General features: G+C 41.4%; 2 protein-coding genes across 4 annotated transcripts in view; one reads left to right on the top strand and one right to left on the bottom strand.

The window, feature by feature from the left end:
* col4a2 (collagen, type IV, alpha 2) overlaps positions 1–11,977 on the top strand; it is a 52,637-nt gene extending 40,660 nt beyond the window's left edge. For 2 of the 3 annotated variants that reach the window (XM_079357361.1, XM_079357362.1), the window contains exons 20-48: positions 50–199; positions 1,075–1,146; positions 1,240–1,391; positions 1,471–1,543; positions 1,706–1,812; positions 2,173–2,356; positions 2,763–2,807; positions 3,115–3,189; positions 3,283–3,381; positions 3,520–3,741; positions 3,892–4,053; positions 4,150–4,320; positions 4,467–4,610; positions 4,754–4,879; positions 4,969–5,150; positions 6,190–6,253; positions 6,338–6,412; positions 6,493–6,600; positions 6,713–6,820; positions 6,906–6,977; positions 7,413–7,538; positions 7,697–7,813; positions 8,223–8,384; positions 8,599–8,697; positions 8,783–8,929; positions 9,019–9,135; positions 9,514–9,705; positions 10,621–10,907; positions 11,466–11,977. In XM_079357361.1, coding sequence (XP_079213487.1) covers positions 50–199; positions 1,075–1,146; positions 1,240–1,391; positions 1,471–1,543; positions 1,706–1,812; positions 2,173–2,356; positions 2,763–2,807; positions 3,115–3,189; positions 3,283–3,381; positions 3,520–3,741; positions 3,892–4,053; positions 4,150–4,320; positions 4,467–4,610; positions 4,754–4,879; positions 4,969–5,150; positions 6,190–6,253; positions 6,338–6,412; positions 6,493–6,600; positions 6,713–6,820; positions 6,906–6,977; positions 7,413–7,538; positions 7,697–7,813; positions 8,223–8,384; positions 8,599–8,697; positions 8,783–8,929; positions 9,019–9,135; positions 9,514–9,705; positions 10,621–10,907; positions 11,466–11,720 — 3,893 coding nt within the window. In that variant the 3' untranslated portion in view covers positions 11,721–11,977. The remainder of the gene's footprint in view (positions 1–49; positions 200–1,074; positions 1,147–1,239; positions 1,392–1,470; positions 1,544–1,705; positions 1,813–2,172; positions 2,357–2,762; positions 2,808–3,114; positions 3,190–3,282; positions 3,382–3,519; positions 3,742–3,891; positions 4,054–4,149; positions 4,321–4,466; positions 4,611–4,753; positions 4,880–4,968; positions 5,151–6,189; positions 6,254–6,337; positions 6,413–6,492; positions 6,601–6,712; positions 6,821–6,905; positions 6,978–7,412; positions 7,539–7,696; positions 7,814–8,222; positions 8,385–8,598; positions 8,698–8,782; positions 8,930–9,018; positions 9,136–9,513; positions 9,706–10,620; positions 10,908–11,465) is intronic. The other variant, XM_079357363.1, reaches the window with a different exon arrangement.
* Positions 11,978–12,242: 265 nt separating this feature from the next.
* rab20 (RAB20, member RAS oncogene family) lies at positions 12,243–18,253 on the bottom strand. The gene is made up of 2 exons (XM_079357365.1): positions 17,737–18,253; positions 12,243–14,782 (listed from the first exon to the last, which is right to left on the bottom strand). The coding sequence occupies exons 1-2, from the start codon at positions 17,924–17,926 to the stop codon at positions 14,199–14,201; spliced, it is 774 nt and encodes a 257-aa protein (XP_079213491.1). The 5' UTR covers positions 17,927–18,253; the 3' UTR covers positions 12,243–14,198.
* Between the last annotated feature and the right edge of the window lie 806 nt (positions 18,254–19,059).

Below are 19,059 nucleotides of genomic sequence, written 5' to 3'. Positions count from 1 at the left end.
GTGATACAATGAAGAATCATTCAATTTAATGTCCCTCTGTGTCTGTCAGTGTTTGATTTCTTCGGGCCATTTGGAAGAAAGGGCGAACAGGGAGATAAAGGCCAACAGGGAGAACCTGGATTGTCTGCTGACAGTCCAGGACCTCCAGGCAGCAAAGGGCGCCCAGGGGAAAGGGGCCCCCCAGGTCCCAAAGGATCATGTAAGTTTATCAGGGAGTGAATTTGTAATTTGAAGTTTGAACATTTGATGTCTTTATTCTAAATATGTGGCTATGTGGTCTGTTGTAACTTCTATGTGTAAGTTATGGTAAGTTTGTCTGTATTTGGTAGCACCATGGGAACGTAAGGTTTATCTTAATTAGAAGAGGGTAATATCAAAACTGACCAAAACATTGTCACAGAAACAACATGTTAACTTTATATGACCAACAGTACAAAGCTTGTTTTATTTTTTTATAATGTTTTACTGTTTATCTGACCTGTGGATCCTTTCCTGCCTGTCCTTCGCTCTTTCTTTCTCTCTCTCTCTCGTTCCAATCTCTGACTCTATCCACTGTCCTATCTCTAGTTAAAGCCATAAAAAGCCACAAAAAAATCTTTTAAAAATTGTATGTAACAGATGACAGGGTGATAACTAAATCCCACACCCTTCATCTGGAGCTAGAGTAAAGTAACAGCAGAGAGTGGTAAAACTGTCACCTAAAACATAAGGGAAGATTTAACCATACTCTACCAATGGGCAGATTAAATTACTTTTGCCAATCAAGAGAAGATGAAAGGAGAAACAAAGTCATCCTACTTTTCTGAGGGATGTCTATTACTAAGAACGCACAGGGGACGCCAAATAGCTGGTAAAAAAAAAACTCTGCTCCTCCTCAGCCCTCCATGTTATCCCACCTTTCAGAACTACTACCTACTTACCATGACAACAATATTTTGCGCCTTCTATGAGCACATAACTTGTGCCTATGTGTGTACTATCTTAGCTGGTACAACACCTAAAATGTTGACACTAGGCCAAGTTTGAACTTACACATATGGTGCAACCCAGTATTGTACTTCCTTATGTCTGTAGGGGCTGAGTTCTTCAAGGGAGCCCCCGGCTGGAGAGGACGCCCTGGAAATGCCGGCTTGAAAGGATTGAAAGGTGCTGCAGGCTAAAGACAATTTGTGACAATTAGTTACATTAATAATATACACAATGATGTTGACCTGCTGATGTAATGTTGTATTTATTTAGGTGATCATGGGGAATGTGAATGCATTATTACAAACGCTAAATCGGGGCTCCCTGGCCCTCCTGGTGAACCCGGTGATCATGGGATGACTGGAGAGTTTGGTCAGGAGGGAGATGTCGGAGACCCCGGTCCTCAGGGAGACGACGGAGTCCCAGTGAGTATTATCGAGTCGTATCATCTTCATCTGTCATTTAAAGCTCTTCCCTGTTTACTCAGACTTTCGTGTATCACAGGGATCTACTGGACTCAACGGTGTTCCAGGTCCAAAAGGTCGGAAAGGAGACCTGGTTGTGGCCAAACAGAAAGGTGCAGTGGGCCTGTTCTTTCTTCCCATATCAGATCAGCACCTCAGAGGGAACAAACGGGCCAGAAAACAATTGATTATCTCTGATCTCTGTGTGCATGCTGTGTTTGTGCATGTGTAGTTTTAAGTAAACGCTAATGCTTGAATCTGTATGAACACTGCAGGATCCTCTGGAGACCCAGGCGTTCCTGGTCGAGATGGTGAGCCAGGATCACCGGGTGCTCCTGGTAGAAATGGGTTGCCTGGTTTCCCTGGAGGCACAGGTCCTATGGTGAGTCCCCAAAAACGTTTCTCCACAGCTATAGTTTGAAATTGCACTTAAGGGTTATATCTGAGCTACAGGGGTCGCTGTCGACGCTTCTCAATTAGAAGGTTGGCGGTTTGATCGATTCCTCCAGTCAACAGGTTGAGAATCTTAACCTATAATTTCATTTAATGCTGCCTTGGAGAATCAGAGTAGGATTTTATGGCACAACTTGGCCAACTATCTTGCCTAACTACTTTTACTAACTGCTGCCTTCCTATAAGTTAAATTACTTTTTAATCTATTTTATTCAATCACTATCATAACATTTCTTAAAATAACAAGTGTAACCACTAGAAAACGGGTTGTCCTGCTATATGCCGACAGGGAGAAGGTCCCAGCGAAGAACGTGGTGACAAAGGCTTCCCAGGTCGGCATGGTCTGCCTGGAGTAGCTGGCCTAAGGGGAGAAACAGGAGCGGACCTCAAGGGCACTAAAGGCCAGCCTGGTTTACCTGGAAATGATGGCCCTGCAGGATACGCAGGAGTTTCCGGAACACCTGGAATACCAGGTCAGAGGCAGCTCTCTGCCATCTACCTGCTTTTGTTCAATCTTGAAATGTTGTTGCACATTTCTCTTTCACGGCTTTATCTCTTAACAGAAAATTGCCGTGTTTTCGCTCTGAGGATTTCATTTGACCACTCCTGTCTTTAAATACTCTCTTTCATTATTTTAATACAATGCAGTGAAATGGGAATGCCCATTAATGGCTTTTGAGTAAAAACAAGAAGAAAGCATGAGAAGTACATTTTTGCTGTTTTATTTACTTTCCTTGCTTCTCCTCTGGTTGTCACTTTGATGCAGATGCTGCATCCCTCAAACCAGCTGCGACTGAGCTTGTTTGAGCTTGTGCTTCTGAATAACTCTTGTTTTCGAATGCCTCTCTCTATTCATTCCCTCTCATTCGCTTCTGAAAGGCGGCTGTATTCCAAGAGGAGATGGAGGACAGGTGGATGTAACAGGTAGCGGGAATAATGACGTTTTCACTTTATTGCTTCCTTTATAACAACTTGTTTGAGCTTTGCATTTGGATTATAGGACTATTTTGCTGGCGGAGTCTTTACTTTTTGGCATACTGTATATAATTGCAATGTTGGAAAAATTACGTTTAAGCTAATTTAAATTTAAACCATGTTCTAAAAAACAATCCACGCTGGGCAGTAGACAAAAATCACTTGCACCAAAACTTCATTTTCTGTTGAAAGATTTTAAAGGGTCATACAACTGGAATGTTTCCTAAAGTATTTGTTTATGTTGTGTTGTCCAAAGGTCCTTGTAGTGCTGTTCCAGGACCTCCTGGACCTCCCGGTTTTCCAGGGCTCTCTGGATCACCTGGTTTCCCAGGTACCACAACTAGATATAGTTCTGAATGATACCTCCTTGGTAACTGCTTGAGTGATTGTTGCTACATGTTTGTATCTTGTGGTCCTTCAACAGGTGTTCCAGGCCAAAAAGGACCGCAAGGTCAGCATGGAACAAAAGGGGAGAAAGGAGAGACTGGAGAGCAAGGCAAAGGTGGTCCCCCTGGACCACCAGGTAAGGAGTGATGTGAAAACTTTTGATGTGAAATATTACAATAGGTGGATCGAATTTATCTCAACTGGCTTTTGATTTAAATATTGTTTCGATGTCATATGATTTCCTTTGGTTAACATTTACGGTTCTTCAATGAAGGTTTTCCTGGCCCTCGTGGAGAGATTGGAGTTCCTGGCAGAAAAGGTTCACAAGGAACCCCTGGTTTCCCCGGTGTGCCCGGGCGACATGGGTCACAGGGTGAGAAGGGTGTTCACGGTGAAATAATGGGAGCATCAACAGGACCACCTGGTGACTCTGGGCCTGCTGGGCTTCAAGGAAAAAAAGGCCAGACTGGTGAACCAGGAGAGCACGGCAAGACGGGTAAGCCATATCTTCATTTTGGCACAGACTGATATTCTGCTTATATAACCCACCTGTTACTGGATTCATCTTAGGCCCTGAGCATTAAGATTGTTTAAATAACATAAGGATTTAAATGCTATTATTTTATGTTCTTATTCGATCACCCAGGAATGGACGGCATGCCTGGTATGATCGGTTTCAAGGGGGAGAGAGGTCCTCCGGGCTTGCAGGGGGAGGAAGGGAGGCCCGGGCCAGCTGGCAAGTACGGTTACCCTGGGGATCCTGGAAGAGCAGGTCCTCCTGGGCCTCTTGGTGGAACTGGACAACCAGGTTAGACAAATATACACACCTAAACACTCCATAGAAGAAACGTTCGTGTCATATCTGACATATTTTTGAATTCGGGCCTGACATTTTGCTCAACAGGTTTCACTGGACAGAGGGGAACTGAAGGAGATCCAGGACCTCCGGGTCCTATAGGTTTAAAAGGCGTCCCGGGGTCTTATGGTAATGTTGGTGTTGTTGGAGAGTACGGCTCAACGGGTAACCCAGGACAACCTGGTAGAGATGGACGCCCTGGACTTATGGGAATGAAGGGTTTGTTACAATAATAACTTACTAACTTTAAAATGTAGACAAAAAACGACATATTTTAAAAAGGGATGCCACTGTCCATGAGTTAAGCAGTTTTGTTCAGAAAAGGTTGTTTTTCTATTACTTCTGATGGTCCATGTCTCTCCCAGGTTACAAAGGATCCCCGGGTATGTCGGGTTTCAAGGGGATCCGGGGTGATCCAGGTGTGAAGGGCTTCAGTGGACAGAGTGGAGAACCTGGATTGTTTGGTCAACTTGGTCCAAAAGGACTAATGGGTCAGAATGGGGAGAAAGGTGAGGCTGTCAGGATCCAAGTGGCTCTTTTAGTCTGTTCTAAGTTATAAGGATAAACTTTATTGATCCCCCAATGGGGGAAATTATGAGACTTCCTCATAAATTCAATGACTCATCATCGAACAAAAACGACCGTCCACCAGGTGATCGTGGTCTGAGAGGGCCACCAGGGGAAAAACCGACAATGACTGCTGAGATAAAGGTTGACATGAAGGGATTCAAGGGAGACACCGGAGAGGAAGGAAATAAGGGTTTCATTGGGCCAAGAGGTATGCAAATATAATCTGCGCGGAATCGGTCACTGTTTCCTTCTCACCTTGGCTGTCCTCTCACACAAATCTTAACCTCTCATCCGAAGGTACTAAAGGTCTCCAAGGTGTGCCGGGCACAGATGGAACTCATGGTCTTCCTGGAGACCCCAGCAATGATAAAGGTTACATAGGAGACCCAGGTGCACAGGGACTGCCAGGGATAAAAGGAATGCCAGGCCTGACAGGAAATCGTGGAATCCCCGGTTTCCAGGGAATGCCGGGCAACATTGTGAGTACAAATACAAGTGAAGAATTCCTGTAACTTAACCAGGTTCATGATTATGTTCTGCCAGTGATAAGGATAAAGGGAAGAACACCTCTAAATGATTAGCCTAATCATATAGTGTCGTCTGTACTATAGCTTTAAAAGGAACTTTCCAAAGCTAGCCAGTTTTCTTAGCTTTACTGTGATACTTGTGTCTTATCAGAGAAAGTTCGTAACGGATGTGTAGGATCAACACAGACTTTTCCTTTTGGCACTTTCACCAAGACCTTTACAGCCACTGGGAACATGTAGTCTACCAAATCCTTTACAGCCGGACACATGGCGCCTGAGGGGAACTCGACTTCATCCAAAAATAAACACCCACTTGGCAACATATTTTATGCCAAAAGAATCTACAGCCAGTTTCATTTAATCAAATTAAACATTTACTTGTTTTTCATTCGTAAAAACTCATCAACATTGACTGAATGTTAGTCCCCCCAACATTGTAAATAGCAAATAGGAGTAGATAGAGACTATAAGAATGACTATATCGACATGACAGATAGATGACTTCAGATAGTTCAAGTCGTGTTAATACACGACTTGAACTATTCTTTATTTCAAGTCATTGCCACACTGAACTGCTTTAAGCATGTTGTGTCAACATGACATAATATAAGGTAACATGACTTCCATTGTCTGTTGCCAATTGTATTTGTCAAGTCAAAGTCAATTCATTGTCTTGATCTGTTGTGTCATTAAACTGGAAGGATTAAAGTAAGTAGTGAACTCAACCTTTGGACCAAAGCTATCCCCTCTAAAGAGAGACTGACTTTAAACATGAAATGCAGGTTTTGTTCTTTTTCCAATCATGCAACCTCTGGTGTCAAGATGACACCACACTGAGGGTCGAACCAAATCATACAATTTTAAATCTCTGCTTTTATTTCTGTCATTTTCCTTTTAATTCATAAATACTCCAATCAGTTTCCTTTATTATGACTTCATACATAAGTCAGAATGTTTGAAATGTTTTGACCTCTTATTTGTGGCTTTTTAGGGCATCAAAGGGAGTCCTGGAGCTTATGGTGCATCAGGTGACAAAGGAAGGAAAGGAATCAAAGGTACAATCTCAGATGTAATCTTTGTGCAAATCAAGATTAGAGAAAGAGAATCTAAGTGTTGAGAAATGCTGAATATTGTTTCAGGTGAGACCGGTCCTCGTATCGATCTTCCGGGATCTACCGGATTGAGAGGAGAGTTTGGTATTCCAGGAGATCCAGGTACAAAACAGTAGATGATTTTTTCTTATGTGTTGATCAACTCTACTTTGGTAATAGATATTTGATACCCCTCTTTACAGGTCAGAAAGGTTTACTGGGAACAACTGGAGACAGGGGTTCATCTGGTTTTGAAGGTATTGACGGGAAAAAGGGAGAACCCGGTGATCCAGGAATATTGGGATTTCATGGTATGAGTCATTTCCTATTTTTTTATGAACGTGTGTGTGTGTGTAAACATATTGTATCACATTCCTATGAACAAAATAACATTTTAACTGCTCTGACTTTGACATTTCACAGGCCCAGATGGGCAGAGGGGAACTCCTGGTAACCAAGGTCAGAAAGGTTTTCCTGGACCTTCTGGAAAAGATGGACACCCAGGATTTCCTGGATTCCCAGGAAACAGAGGTAACATGATAAAAACCAGTGACCTGTATTTGAACTACTGTTCATCAACTATATTCTTCCATCTGATCTTTGTAAATGTGTGCAGGGTTCCCCGGCCTGAAGGGTCTTTATGGCTTAGATGGATTGAAAGGACAAAAGGGTATCGCTGGAACACCAGGTATTCAACCATATAAACTATCTCGTATGTATGTAATGTTCAACAATAAAACATAAAATGAATGTTTGAAGTTAAAATTAGTGAGATGAGTTACTATATCTTAAAATCGTAAGAACATATAATGAGCTAAAGATCTAATGTTATTTGCAGTTTAAGTCCCAGCAAAACTTTCACATAATATATGTTCAGGATTACAGAACCTAAATGATTATGTTCTCAGTCTATGGAGTCCAACATGAACATCAAACTCTCTGCCTGTAACTACAACTTATGTAAATTTTGTTTTTCCATCAGTTCAATTTTACTTCAGACGTAAGAAACATTTGTGTCCCTCCCTTTGGTTTAGTCACTCAGGATTAGTCTCCTATTTAATACAAGAGTTTGTCTTGAGGAAAACATGTCTCAGATGTAAGGTTCACTTTGAATCTCTGTCAGGTCTGGATGTCTCTGGACCATCTGGGGAACCAGGAGTCAAAGGAGAGAAAGGAGAAGACGGTATTCACAACAACCAATCAGGTGTTCCTGGCAAAGAGGGTTTGAAAGGTTTCCAAGGACCCCCAGGTTAGCCATTTCTCTGATGTAATTACACCGAACAAGTTTGACCATCAAAAAGCTAAAGCTGATGAAAGAAGAAATGATGCTCACAAAATGTTATGGATGCGTCTATGAGGGTTTAACCATTGTGACATTTGAAATAATACTGTTTGTAACTCGTTCAGGAGACCCTGGTCATCCTGGACAGCCGGGATTCAGGGGTCCAACTGGACCAGATGGGACACCAGACAGACCTGGAACAAGTGGGGACCATGGCTTTGCAGGACCTAAAGGATACAAAGGTGAGAGGATACAGTTTGAGGAAAAAATAAATACATAAACAGCTATTAAAAAAAAGAGTGCCATATCCTGCTCTTCTTTGTATTGGGTCACATTTTTTTCCTTCCAAATCACTCAGTTACACCCCTTTCCTTATCCATGTATAATGGACACTCAACCGTTTATTCAATAGTAAGGAGAGAATAAAGATCTCAAATAAATACTTGTCACTATCACCAATATGAAAAATGATGATTACACTACTTTTTTTATTTTCCTTGTGTTCTTTTAAAAAAAAATGTTGATACTTTCAGCCAGACGTACAGGACAGGAAAACTCTAAAGTGTCATTGAACATGAGTGTCATTTAACACTTGATGTTAATGTAAGTATTAAGTATTGTACTTAACCCCTAAATGGTTTACTTTCTCAGGATTCCCTGGAGCCAGGGGATTGCCAGGTGTGGACACTCCTCCTGGAGAGAAGGGTATACCTGGAAATCCGGGGTTTCCTGGACTTCCTGGTCAGAAAGGGTACAAAGGAAATCAAGGTCCTTCAGGATACAGGGGGGCGCACGGAGTCTCTGGGAAGAAAGGTGAGCAGGAGGTGTCAAAAACAAACCTGTAAAGGTCGCTTTTCTTTAACTTGTTGAGCTGCTGAAATGATCGCACTCATGAATCACACACAGGAATACAAATACAAGGCACATAAAGAAAATATAAAAGTGTGTGTGTCAGTGTGGCTGATAAGACAAACACACCCAGCAGCTACATTCTTTGATTTTTTTTTTTTATGTGTGTCATTTTCAGGAGTAAAAGGAGAGCAAGGACTGATGGGGGTTCCTGGTCATATGGGTTTAAAGGGAGAAAGAGGGGCACCTGGTCCAAAAGGAAACACTGGATTCCCAGGTCATTCATGGATTTGGATCTTGTTTACTAAATTAGTCCTCTGTGTTTGTGCTCTTCATTATTAAATAATCTTTCTATGCTGCAGGTCTGCCTGGGCCTACAGGCAACCCGGGTCCTCTTTCAATTCCCATCAGCCTCCCTGGAGATAGGGGCCCCCCAGGACCACAAGGTATCAAAGGACCAGTGGGGGTCAGAGGTGAAACAGGGCCACATGGCCCTCCTGGGAGTAACGGTAAGTTATTTTCATGAAACATTTATTTTTAACCTTCTTTACGTGCACATTTAGCCTCAGCATCATGTCTGCATCGTCTTTCTGTTCAGGTTTCATGGGACCCATCGGTCAGAAGGGCATGCCTGGGATTGGAGGTAGACCAGGAACACCTGGATTTCCTGGAGAGGTTGGACAAATGGGCCACCCCGGTCTGCAAGGCATGGAAGGTACGTCAAACATAGAATCGACCAGTTGAGTATTAGCTTTTTAATCCTGGATTACAGGATTTAAAGTAGCTGGAGATTTAAGAAACAGCCAGCTTCCAGGAAGGATTCGATTGTTAGTTTTGTGTAAGTCGCTTTAATGAATGAATTAGAAAATAACTGAAAACTGATCCAGGGAGAAAAGAAAAAAAGCTCTCATGGTCTGTTTGTATTGTTGTGTAATGATATTAGCAGAGATGAGGTAACAGGGTTGTGAAATGTGGGAAATATTATGTCACATTAATTTAGTAGAGTTGTGTTGTCATGTATAAACGGATTTGTTCTTGAATTGATGATAAGTTCAATTGCCACACACATCTGTTATTCTTTATTTCACAATAGGTCGGCATGGCAACACTGGTGTACCGGGTTTACCTGGTATGGCGGGCCGCAGCGTCAGCGTGGGATACCTGCTGGTGAAACACAGTCAGTCAGAACTGACGCCCATGTGTCCTGTGGGGATGTCCAAGCTGTGGGACGGCTACAGTCTGCTGTATTTTGAGGGACAGGAAATGGCCCACAATCAGGACCTGGGTATGTCATGTATCCATTTCTCTAATATGTCTAAGCTCTGAGTGTCGACGATCTCACGATGTGTTGTATACAGATAAAAGTTTGTAGCAGGGAGTTTGCTGATGCTGTTTTTTCTTGCCACGCTATGACGGATTAAGCTGGGCTCTTGTAATATAGCCATCAGTAAGGTCCTTTACCTGCTTTTTGTAAACAGAACAATGAGCATGGTCTTGTTACCTGCTCTTTCGTTAATGTTAACAGACGAACAGTAAGGTCCTTTACCTGCTTTTGTAAAGTGTCTCGAGATAACGCTTGTTATGAATTGACGCTATACAAATAAAGATTGATTGATTGATTGATTGATTGATTGAAATGGGAAACAATGAATGATTGACTGATAAACACCAGAGCAAGTTTTTATCAGTGCAGTTCAGTCAGAACGCATCAGTGGAAACATTCTCAGACTGCATTTCTGATCCAGTAGAACAGAAGACATTACAAAGATGTCTGTCTCATCAGCTTTCACTGCTGGCACTGTACGATCTGGAAGGCATTAGACCAGCCAGAGACCCAACTTTTAAACTGCACATCACAAACATATATAAGTGCATGGAATTAATAAAAATTGTTCAATAAAACTCATTTTTCCCTCCACAACTGTTATTTTGACTGTAAATCAGTTAAAGGTCTGAATGAATCAAAAATGAAAGGAAAACACAGCTGAAAATAAATTTCCTTTAAAAAAAAAAAATGGTTTACCTCTACAATATCTTTAAAGAAGCACTTTGTAGTTTTGGTAGAGACAGTCTACAGATTCTGTGGTATATGTTCATAACTTGATGCACAAACTGTCCTCACCAGAAAATGTGATCCCTCTCACACTGTTTGAAGATAAAATGCTACGCGAAGAGTAATCTGCTCTTTTGTGCTGCTCAGGTCTGGCTGGCTCCTGCCTCCCTCGCTTCAACACCATGCCCTTCCTCTACTGCAACCCCGGAGACATTTGTTACTACGCCAGCAGAAACGATAAGTCCTACTGGTTGTCAACAACGGCTCCTCTTCCCATGATGCCTGTAGAGGAGGCAGAGATCAAACCGTACATCAGCCGCTGCTCCGTGTGTGAAGCTCCATCGGTCGCCATCGCAGTCCACAGCCAGGACATCACCATCCCACAGTGTCCTGCAGGCTGGCGTAGCCTGTGGATCGGTTACTCCTTCATCATGGTGGGTTCAGGGATTTACTCCTGTAAAATGAGTTAGTGTTAGAGTGTTAGATATAAGGTGCTCTGTGCACTTTTATGATCACAATTACCTCATTAACCTCATGAGACCCTGATTTAAATGTTATTACAAGAACTACAACATCATGAGTTAAAGGGGAATGTCTCAAAATGGTGAAGTTTCAGAAATGAAAAATCATTTCAGTGATCATTTGTTGTACTCCTGAGCTTGTGTTAACAGTTGTACAAAGGAAAAGGTTTGGGACATTTCCTAGAATTCTCTTACTTGTACTTTTTTGACTTTATGCATGTCAACATTTCAAAGTTTAACCTAAAATTAACAAGTTAATTTATAGATTATTTCTTCACACAGTCTGCTCCTATGTTTGCTTTGTGAAATGTGTGTATTACCGTAGCTGGGCTAAAGTTACAGGAACTTAACAAATACTGAGGTCACTGTAGTCAGTTCATTGTTAGGTTGTATCTTTTCAATCAAACATTGAATTGTGCATTTGACTTCTCACCTGCCTCACTCCTTCCCCTCTCACCTTTGTCTCCACAGCACACAGCAGCAGGAAATGAAGGCGGGGGTCAATCTTTGTCGTCGCCGGGCTCCTGCCTGGAGGACTTCCGCACAACACCGTTCCTGGAGTGTAACGGGGCCAAAGGCACATGCCACTACTTTGCTAACAAGCACAGCTTCTGGCTCACCTCTATCGACCAGTCGTTCCACTCTCAGCCAGCAGCAGAGACACTCAAAGCAGGCCAACTCTTGTCACGTATCAGCCGCTGCCAGGTCTGCATGAAAAACCTTTGAGAAACTCTCAATTCATGTGGAAATAGAAAGAAAGCCTCCCAAAGGTCTGAAGTCATCTCTCTATCCACATATTAACAATCATGTAAATGAGAAACTGTCTTCAAAAACCACAGAGCTCAGGCCCCGTTTACACGGAGACGCTGTGACAGTAAAACGAAACAGTTGAGTAGCGGATTGGCCTTTCGTTCACACGGCATCAGTGTTTCACGGGGGTGAAAACGCAAGCTTTTGAATTCGATCTCCAGGGTGGAGCGAAACTGATACGGGGGGCAAGGGCGGAAATCTCACTTCAGCATTGGGGGGGGGGGGGGGGGGGGGGGCAGGCTGTAAGAGGACATGCTGACTTATATTTTTTAACTATACTGAATAATGAACTGTCATTATTATTATTTTTATTCAAGATTTATTCTGGCTCTTTAAAAACTTACTAACTAACTTTATTTGCGACTTTATTTATAATAAGTGTTTACAACGCATATTAATATATGACTCAGAAATACAGGTTTATGCTTATATGATTATTGGGGGGGACTATTTTGTTCTAGGATTTGGGGGTCCGGACCCCCCGGTCCCCCTCGGGATTTCCGCCTATGACGGGGGGTGTATCGCAGCCATGTGAACGAAACGGAGCGGACTCTCTGGCTGCGGTGACCTCACCACACCTCCCCCCATACATTTGGACATGCGCAGTAGTCGAGAACATACATAAACAACAATGGCGGCGGATTCACCTGTGCTATGTGCTTTAGCAGCTATTCGCGTTGTATAGTCTCTTAAAACAGAACCTTGATGTGATACATCGTGTGTATCGCCGCCGAGCATCGAATACTTGCGGCAAATAGTTCAACCCTTACCCAAGCGTAGGGCGACCATACGCAGCATTTAGGTAAGACTTGGGAGAACTAGCCGCTAAAGAGGATCTTTTGTAGGAAGTGGTTGTACTGGTGAGTGTCGCGTGTGTCGCGTTGTAAAGTTCCACTGCCCACTACTGGCCGGGCGTGAGAACTACATCGTTTTCACTCAAGACCGCAAGACCTTCCGTGTAGACGGCCTGTTTCTGGAGTGGGGTCGTTTCGATGCGTTTCTGCCACAGCCTCTCCGTGTAAACGGGGCCAAAGACTGTCTGAGGCCTCAAGTGAAAAGCCACAGAACAGAAGACCCCTCATAATGAAGTCAATAGCATTATGGGAAATTGAGTATTTTATAATAAAAGTGGATTGGTGCTTACTTTTTAACTTATTACCTCAGCTACTATGAGAAACATTAACATCAATAAGATACAGAATACAGCTGAACCAAAGACGCTTTATATATGCACTGCTTCAGTTTATCTAAATGTTTGGATTGTTTAAGGTCTCCGGCCCACCATAAAGGCACTAACACTGCTTCACCTGTTTTTATAACATGACAGTCTTTTCAGTTTGTATTTGATGTCATTAAGAGTTTTTCAGAAGTTGTCTATAACTCTCTATTTTTCCATTCAAACGTTCACACAATGCACTGAATCTTTTTGTATTTATATCAGCTGAATAAACTTGACCCCCCCTCCTGAAAACTTGGAATGTAAAAGTCACATCTTAAACCACTTATGATGCGCTTGTGTGCCTTTACAAATGTACTCATTTTTGAACCGCCTGCAGGACAGTTTGCTCACTGATCCTGCGTCAGATTAGAACACAATTCAGAAAGTAGGTCAAATGTTTTCTGCTTCACCTACATTGACTTGTTTTTGGGGGGGAGAGACCAGCCTGATAAGACCAACAAATCCACTGAAAACATTTGTTTAGCTTGTAAAATAATTACAGTAAATCGTCATAACGTGTTTCATTAAATTGTAAAGATTAAATGTTTGTTTACCTCGGAGTCTGTTTACTTTATTTCAGCCTCACCAGCTTATTAAAGAGTGCAAAATAGAAATCTTTATTATGAAAGCACACTCAACAAAATTATCAGGTTGATTTGCTACACACACTCATCGCTTAAGTGTTCCACATACATGAATGCTCAATGCAAAACAAACAACCTCTGTGAGTGTCCACAAAAGAAATGTGAAGACCTTAAAGTTCAACTACAAAAAAAAAAAAAAAAAAAAAACAGTATGAAATGTGCTGACCTGGTAAAAAGTAAAGCTTCTAAAACCAAACAGTAGCAGAGTTTGACTTGGTATGTGTACATGGACATATGTCAGGAGGGCAAGTGCACCTTCAGTCATCTGGGTGAAAGGTTTCTATGCAGCGAGTGATAATATTCACACAGGTAGTTCCCTTTCTTACATAGAAATGCTAGCATGTCACTGGACATGACGGATATAAGGCCAGTTGTTTAGTTTAGCCTTCAATGAATTAAGAATAGGTTTCTGTTATGAATGTGTTATTTAATTGATGCTTTGGGGTCACAGAGCAAAAAAAGTAGTACCATCACATTATGAAATCGTTTTTAAAGTAACGTCCCTGCTTGTCTTAAGCCTGTCCTTCTTCCTTAGCAGCAGGTGGATCTGGCCCTCTTGTTCTGGCCCTGCCTGCACTCCTCCAGATCCACCGTAGGAGAATCCTGGTCCTCATTTCTCTTCCTCAGGATTGAAGGCAGCAGTAGATCAAACAGTGTCTCAAATAGAGCATCCACGTTGTATCCCGTCTTGGCACTTGTCTCGAAGCACATCTTCTCTGCAGGCAGGCTGCCGGTTTCCTCCAGACCTTTGTAGCGCAGAACCCTCTCATAAAGAGCCACTGCGTCTTCGGGGGATACCTGTTTCTGCAGCGACACCCCAGAGAGGGACGCAGGGGAGGCGGGAGGAGTGGGACAAGCAGAAAGCACATGTTGCTCTGTCCTCTCCTCCTTAGTCGTAGACTCTGAGTCCGGGGACAGGTGAGGTTTAAGGTCTGTGAGATCAGCCTTGTTGCCCACGAGGGCGTAAATACAGTCATGGTTAGCTGTATCTGTCAGGGACAGGAAGCGCTCCTCCAGCTCAGTGAGACTCTGCCAGTTGGTGACGTCATACGTGAGGATGATGGCGGCGGCACCTCGGCAGTACATCGAGCCCAACCCGTGGAACTGTTCGCGACCTGAGGAGACAGACAACCGTTTCTCTTAACTCGAACCGCATAAAAACACACACAGCCATTCTGTTTGAACCGAATACGGACACAGAGAATAGTGGGAAGTTGTGCGAGACAATCGGCAGGATGAAAACAAACAAACCCCTGTTTTCCAAATATGCAGTAGGAGTCATGAAAGGGAGAATTGTGTGATTGGTTTGCCTCTTGGAGCATCTCATTGATCAAACTCGGTTGCAAGTTTAAAACGCAAATCTGACTTGGATTACTTCCTCCATCCTGAACCTTTTCATGTTCAGCTTTTTTTTTCAAAACTGATTACGAGAACCGTTGATGCAACTTCAGGGAAAGCTCGGAGTTCTTTTTAAAATGTTGTCCAACTCATCTCTCCATGTTACAAGAAAATTCCCCCTGAAACAAAGCCCTGTTTCCACCCTAACACTACCTTTTACTAAACTGAAAACTGTATCCACACCTCAACATTATACAATTCAGTCAAATTCAGAGCATAACAGTCACATAAGACCCTTTTTTTACCTGTAGCTGCAAAACTGGCAGGTCTGTGTATTGTATCTAGGTAACTATAGTTTATATTACTTAGTTCAACTAACAGTGACTCTCATCCCCAAAGAATCAGCTGCTTATTTGCTCAATAATCTGTCTTCCATCTTGGTCTTACTTGTGTTTCTGGAATGAACTAGATTTTTTCATTTGGAGAGTCATGTTGAAGGAAGGGGAGTCCATTACTTCCTGTTCGGGCTCTGTCATGTGACTGTTAAGAGGAACAGAGCAGGCAGCCAAAAAGGCGTCAGGGTTCTTGAAGCTCAACTGTTTCAGTGGAAAGAGCACTATCAGTGGGTTTATGAAGCAGCTGATATGCTGAGGGTTTTTGTTTTTTTTCATTCTGCTGAGCCAAACATCCAACAGGTTTAAATCTGACACTCTTCCAAAGCTCGATGGTCTCTGCTGTTTGGTCTTTGCAACAGAAGGCTTGACATGACTCAGTGCTGATCCAGCATTTCTCTTCCACCTCTGACTGAATCTGACGGACGCAGCAGCCTGCAGTCAGAGGTCATAAAGTGAAGGGGCACAGGCTGCAAATGTCTCAGTGGTGACATCATGAGCAGTCATTTCTTATCTATGATGCTGAATTAACTCTACTTGTGTGCTGGCTGTGTTTGAATAGAAGGATTTACTGGAAGTTGCGTTTACACAACACTGGAATGTGATGCAGGAATGAGCTTCTTCGGAACAGTGACTTTATGAATCACTAAATGATTCCTGTCAAAGATAATTAGTTTATTTAAGAGAAAATGAAGGCTTCGTCATAACGGCTTTTTTTCTTCTTCTTTCGATTCAAAGTGATACCTGATTCAAAGTCTATTTTTGAGTCAGTATATACTAAAGGATCGACTTCAGTCATTGGGAGACTGGCTGAATTTCTCTATTTGGCACTTTAAAGAGCTAGCCGAAGAACTTAGCAGGGAGTGACGGATTAGCCACAAAAAAATGATTTAAAATCTCAGAGGGATCTTGACTTTTACAGAATCAATGTTTTCCCCACCTCTAATGGTAAGAGTCAAGTATGTTCTATTAATCAATAAAAAACACAGTATAATATTTGATGGGTTCACATTAATTGCCCTTGCCCTCCCAGTTTTCAAATCTATCCCCTGCTGTTTTTTTTTTATTATTCTTTTGTGAAACCTATAACTCCTCAATCTCTAATAAATTCAAACAACTGTCTCTTAAAAAACAAACTAATAATCAGTACTATTTATTCAGAGGTCGCCGACAGTTTCGCTTCAAATTGCCATTAATTGTGCAGCCCTACAAGTTTTTGCTCACATGTCATCCTTTTTACAACATACCACACAATAAGGTGTTAGCAGGGAGAGACTCAAAACATTGCTCTACATGTTAACTTAACTATTATAATCTTTATAATAGTTATAAAACAATTCTTATAATTAAGCGTTGATAATTATTTAAGTCAACTGGGTTTTTGTAGATTTGGGTTACGTCATTTTTTAGACCTGATGCTTATACGTCGCTGTTTTTAACCTTTCAACAACAAATCCTGTATTTATAGCAATTGATGGTGAATTAGATTTTTTGTTGTTTTTATTCCTGAAGCCTATAACTCAGAAAGCTGTTTACAGATGTCAAAGGTTGTATGATCAAGCCTTCTTGCAGAAGTACAAACAAGGGAATGGCTGTGAATAGGTCACAGTCGTCCTGTGTTAAGCAATACTCTAACATCCGTTTTTATTATCAAGCTGGATAATCACAGTATACTATGTGGCAGGATATGTTTTTTTTAAGACAACAGGTCACTGCACCATGACATGCAGGAAGCAGATGCTCAAGTGTGTAACCACTCAGAGCGAGGAGCTTCTTGTTGCCAATTTAATTGAATTATCCATTTATTATACAGTATATATTCTGTCATTGTTTCAAGTTGCTTCATTTATATGATTGTGGTTATAACTGTAGTTGTTAAATTAAAATAAAATGTGAGGTCATGTTTGTGACAACAGGTATCGTACCAGTATTATAAATAAAAATTTAAGGGGTGACAAGAAAGATAAACCACTTCTTTTTACTGTCCAGACATGTATGACTGTATAGATGAAGAGATTGATTTGGAAGTTGTTTTAAAGGTGGTTTATACTCATTTGTATCCTGACATAAGAGGTTTCCATTCATGCAACTGTCCATAGAGGATATTTTGTTGTTCTTTCACTGGAAGTAGGAACCGTATCTCTAACTTTGTATCCGTGACACTCAATAACAGACTATAATGAGGCAGAGCGTCCTGCTTGGGCGGTCACGTGCTAGTGATAGCCTTAGGTGGTGAGTTCACGAGTTATCAGGTAAACAGATAGACAACTAGAAGAATGAGACTTGACAAGAGTTTAAGACTAACAGTGTCAAAAGAAATAACATAAACGTGCTATTACCAGCTGTGTCCCATATAGAGATATTGTATGGTCCCCACTGCTTCAGGAAAAACGCCCCTCCAACGGTGCTGACGGTGTCTTTGAACTTCCTCTCCATGTACCTGTGGAGCAACGACGTCTTCCCCACGTTCATGTCTCCCAGGAGAACCACCTTGACATCGGGCTTCTTCATTTTCGACACTTCGGGCATGATTCTGGTTCCGCTCCAGCTTCGAGGATTTTTTTTTTTTTATTCAGGAGAAGGAAACACGGTCTAATTCACAGGATTAATACCCTGCTGGTCGCGAGTCTCACTGACCAATTCCATGTTATGAACCAAAGTGAGTGTGGGACCTCCAGCACCTTTTATCCCAATGTGTTGACTGTATCGAAACTTCTCAAAGTAACTGACAAGATGAAACAGGAAGTAAGTGTGGAGCAAAGGTTCCACAGAGCATATGTTCACCCTGGGTTATGGCTGTAAGGTTCATCAAGTGGAAGGCTACTGCCCCCAACAGTCCATTTTGTTGTTTTGTGTAAAAAAAAAAAAAAAAAAGGAAAGAAGGAGTGGCTTAATTAGAATACAAGTATACATTTTCCCTTTAGAAATTAATTTTCTTTGCCCAACAGCCACCTAAAGAAATAACAAGTCACATTTGTTTGGGATTTTGAAATACAAAGATGTTTAACATATAGACTTATTATATTTTGTGAAACAACAACATTAAATAATACATTTCTCAACACAAGCCAACTTTAAAAAAAAAAAAAAACCTTCTAAGGCTTTATTAACTCATTTGTAAAATTAGCATGACTTTATTTTTATAAAGGTTGTTTGTATTAGTTAAACAAGAAAGACAAAAACAATATTTAGATAGTTAAACTGGAGAGTAAAATGTACTTTTTTAAAGCCTATTAAAAAATAAAAACGTCTTACAAATGGTTTTAGGTCATCTTCATGAAATAGAAACTATTCATATATTCCTGTCTTCAATTTGACGTGGTGTCGGTGCAAATTAATGAAGTAACTCCAAAGGAAAACATTTTAAATCTAGAAAACAAACTAAGTAAAATAATAAGCAAAAATACTCAAGACTAGAAGCAGGTTTCCACATTTATACAACAGTGTTTTTTATTTTTCATTTGTCATGTAATCCTATTAGCTTTAATTTATGCACATTTTTCAGTACAAGAATCTATTCCCTTTAGTGTGAGGATAGGACAGATAGCTATTGATTGTTTCTTATTAAATTAATATTAATAAGGACATCCCTCACTTGAAATGAGTGCCCTCATTTGCTAACTAGCATCTAGCGGTCATTAAAAGAAGTGCAGCTTCAAATA

This window comes from Symphodus melops (genome assembly GCF_947650265.1).
Source record: "Symphodus melops genome assembly, chromosome: 12".
In the NCBI taxonomy this organism is placed as follows: domain Eukaryota; kingdom Metazoa; phylum Chordata; class Actinopteri; order Labriformes; family Labridae; genus Symphodus; species Symphodus melops.
Note: the sequence above shows the minus strand (reverse complement) of the source record. Positions and strands in the feature narration are given on the sequence as shown.

Coding starts and splice junctions, on each gene's coding strand:
- rab20 (XM_079357365.1), bottom strand. CDS start 17,926: ATGCCCGAAGTGTCGAAAATGAAGAAGCCCGATGTCAAGGTGGTTCTC. Junction 14,783..17,736: donor CTCTATATGGGACACAGCTG/GTAATAGCACGT, acceptor CTGTCTCCTCAG/GTCGCGAACAGTTCCACGGG.